The 3,645-nt window shown below is 53.3% G+C and overlaps 1 protein-coding gene across 1 annotated transcript; it reads left to right on the forward strand.

The window, feature by feature from the left end:
- Window positions 1-681: 681 nt before the first annotated feature.
- Window positions 682-1,784, forward strand: Hoxd12 (homeobox D12). Its single transcript, XM_015478991.1, has 2 exons — window positions 682-1,321; window positions 1,467-1,784. The coding sequence occupies exons 1-2, from the start codon at window positions 748-750 to the stop codon at window positions 1,703-1,705; spliced, it is 813 nt and encodes a 270-aa protein (XP_015334477.1). The 5' UTR covers window positions 682-747; the 3' UTR covers window positions 1,706-1,784.
- The last annotated feature ends 1,861 nt before the right edge of the window (window positions 1,785-3,645 follow it).

The raw sequence follows: 3,645 nt of genomic DNA on the forward strand, positions 1-3,645 counted from the left end.
CAGGGACCTGGACAGCAACTTCTCTAGGAGCAGAGTTCCTGGCTATGGGGACACACACCAAGACTGTTGTGAAGCATCCTTCCTTCCAGGTGCCAAATTTGGGCAGAGTTTGTGATACATTTTCTCTGCGTTTGGTAAAGCTCTCAGGTTGTCTGCGGCCTGGGACCCAGGGCTCAGGCAATGAATTTTTGCTTCCAGAATCCCTGGGGGGGAGGCCTCTTGAGAGATCCTTCCTATATTGGGATAACAGTGGCAATGCTCAGATGCAGGGACAGAAGTGGCCGCGCCAGACCGCACTCTCTCCAGACAAGCCCAGAGGCGCCTGTTACTGAAAATGTTAAAGCTGCAACTTAAAGCCCGTAGAAGCAAGCCCGGCCCAGGTAGCCAGCGGAAGACAGGGTGGCAAAGCCAATCAAGATTAGGAAGGGTCCCAAGGGACTTGGGCAAAGGCACCCTCAGCTCAATGTCTCCAGCTTCTGAAGCCAGGCCCGGAAACTCGCAGAAGCTTCGCCTTGCTTAACATGCTTTGGCTCTGGCCGCAGCCTCGTCCTTCGCCATCGAACATTACTGGTGTTATCATAATACCCTGAAGGGGGGGAAAAACGGGTCGGGGGATGTAGGCGGTGCTGAAACGACCGACTTTGAAGAACCTGCAGGCAAAGTTTCGTCCAATCGTCTGAGCCTGTCCTCTTATTCCCGGTTGTAACTAAATACTGTTGCGAGCGCAGCCGAAGCCCTTTGTTGGAGATGTGTGAGCGCAGTCTCTACAGAGCGGGCTATGTGGGTTCGCTTCTGAATCTGCAGTCGCCCGACTCTTTCTACTTTTCCAACCTGCGGCCGAATGGCGGCCAGTTGGCCGCGCTTCCCCCCATCTCATATCCGCGCGGCGCGCTGCCCTGGGCCGCCACGCCTGCTTCTTGCGCTCCGGCGCAGCCTGCCAGCGCTACTGCCTTTGGCGGCTTCTCGCAGCCCTACCTGGCTGGCTCTGGGCCTCTTGGCTTACAGCCCCCGGGGGCCAAGGATGGACCCGAAGAGCAGGTCAAATTCTATACGCCGGAAGCGGCCTCTGGGCTGGAGGAGCGCGGCCGAACGCGGCAGCCCTTCGTCCCTGAGTCTAGCCTGGCCCCTACAGCAGCTGCTCTCAAAGCAGCCAAGTACGACTACGCGGGTATGAGCCGTGTGGCTCCAGGCTCAGCGACCCTGCTCCAGGGTGCCCCCTGCGCCGCCAGCTTCAAGGAGGACACCAAGGGCCCGCTCAACTTGAACATGACAATGCAGGCGGCGGGCGTCGCCTCTTGCCTGCGACCTTCGCTGCCCGACGGTAAACGGTGCCCACACTCCCCGAGCCGGTTTGGGCCGGATGGGAGGTGGGATGCGGGGAGGGGTTGTAGGGGGAGGGGAACCAACGAGGGCGGGCGATCGACTGGGAGCCGGCAGAGCTGACTTAGGTTGGGGCTGTGTTGCAGGCCTGCCGTGGGGGTCGGCCCCTGGGAGGGCCCGCAAGAAGCGGAAACCCTACACAAAGCAGCAGATTGCGGAGCTGGAGAACGAATTCCTTGTCAACGAATTCATCAACCGACAGAAGCGCAAGGAATTGTCCAACAGGCTGAACCTCAGCGACCAGCAGGTCAAAATTTGGTTCCAGAACCGGCGTATGAAGAAGAAGCGCGTGGTGCTGCGTGAGCAGGCGCTGGCGCTCTATTAGCCGCTAGTGTGGCGGGCTGACGAGCCAGGCCTGCCCTTTTGGACCGAGGCCTGGCTTGCGTGCGGGGGAGGTGCTGGGGGCTGAGGCTTTTCTTTTGGCTCCTACTCCTACTGATCCCGGGTACTCTCCTGCTCAGTCTACAGCCCCAGAGGACAGTAGGAGATTTGGAGATGAAGCCAATTGGGCCTTTTTGCTTTCCCCTCTCTCTGATAAGCTCCTAGGGGCATTTGGATGTTGCAATGCACCCTTAACTTTAAGGCTTCCATGTGGTGCCTGGAGTCACCTGTACTTGCTCTTGTCTGGGTCATTTGCCATGAGGACTCACTCTTGAACCCTTGGACTTGGATTTTCTGTTAGTTAGTTCTCCTTTCTTCCCAACCCTTTCTGCATTTAGCAGACGCCTAGCTTGATGGATGGAAGTGAACATAGGAATACCTCAGGATCCAGCCACAATGGAAAGGGCTGTGGATACACCTTTCCAACTGAAGTCCTTTGTGGCAAAGCCAAGATCTCGACTCTAGAGGAAGGAGAGGGCCAGTTTCCTCCTCCCATCTGCCTTGACTGATTTGGGAGGACAAAAGTTGCCCTAGACATTCAGACTTGGGTGGTGGGAGGAGAGGGATTGGGTGGCCAGACAAACTGAGAAACCTCTCAGAATGCAGACTGGACAGGGCCCTCCAACTGGGTAGAATGGGCTAGAGATGGGAAGGAAGAGAGGCTGAGACTTCAGAGCAAACTGCATTCTCCTAACAAGATAAGCAAAATTCTGCTACTTCTCCCACTCTTCACATATAGCTAAACCAGGCCCATGCACCCTATAACTTGGACCCCCAGAGCTGAGCTCTGCTTAGGGGAACTGCTGGTCTGCTTTGAGGCTTGATGCACAGGTAGGAGAGAAAGATATCCATGGGGAAGAGAAGGGATTAAACAAGAGGAAGAGGAGTCCTACACTGTAAATAAGGCTTTGAGGTGGAAAAGATGTCTAAGTGTCTTTCTGGAAGTACCTTAGTGTGCTACCACAAGGAGAGGTAAAAACTCCTCCTCAAAAGTTAGGGGATGGGAAGGAGACCTCTGAGATTCTCAGTCCCTGGTTGCTGCTCTTGAAGAACAGAGAGGACCAGAAGTTCCTCTCTTACCCTCTCCATCACCCACCAACTCCATCAAAGGCCCATGTACTATGTCCCTTCTGAGACATATCCAGCCTGCCCTGCTTGAAGCCTATGAAGCCCTGGGCCCTACCAGGTTTGTCTTGTGGATGCCAGGGTTCCTGAATCCCAGACAGTGTTGTTCGGGGTGTGCTAGGGCTAGTAACCTTATTCTTCCAACCTTATTCTAATGTACCCAAGCCTCCCCCTTCCCAAACTACTATGGTCCCTGACTTTTCTCTTTCTGAGATGTAGCACCCTCCCAACTCCTAGCAAGATGCAGGATAGGCCAAGGGTTCATGATTCCTTCCCATAGTCCCTGTGATTTCTTTTCAGCAGAGGACCAGGGCCTGTACCTGGGAAGGGCATCTTACAGGGAGGCTTGATGTTTAGACTATTTCATTTTCTGTGCTAATAGTTGTCATGAAATTTTGTTTTGATTTTGTCGAAAACAATTTCTTGTATATATTAGACACAGAAATGTTTTTGAGTGGAAATAAATTTTCAGGCCCCAGCCAAACTGTTAAGGGGCTGATGTTGATTTTTGAAAATGCTTTGGATTCCCTTCTAATGTTTTTCAAGCCACCAAATTCGTTTTCCCCCACTGGTTGTGGTTTTACCTCAGGTGTTGACTGTTCATTAAATGGGAAAAGGGCTTCTGAGGCATTCAGGAATGATTTATAAAAGCCCATGAACAGAATATGTATAAAATATCCAAAGGGGGGAAGGCGACCTTGGACAGATTTGAGTGTATCTTCAATACCAAGGGGACTCAGCTTGTTGTGTGTTGAGGTT

Source organism: Marmota marmota, unplaced genomic scaffold (assembly GCF_001458135.2).
Source record: "Marmota marmota marmota unplaced genomic scaffold, marMar, whole genome shotgun sequence".
NCBI lineage: Eukaryota > Metazoa > Chordata > Mammalia > Rodentia > Sciuridae > Marmota > Marmota marmota.

Excerpts from the sequence above, each read along its gene's own strand:
- Hoxd12 (XM_015478991.1), top strand. The coding sequence starts at position 748 with ATGTGTGAGCGCAGTCTCTACAGAGCGGGCTATGTGGGTTCGCTTCTG. Across the intron at positions 1,322-1,466 it reads GCGACCTTCGCTGCCCGACG|GCCTGCCGTGGGGGTCGGCC; the intron begins GTAAACGGTGCC and ends GCTGTGTTGCAG.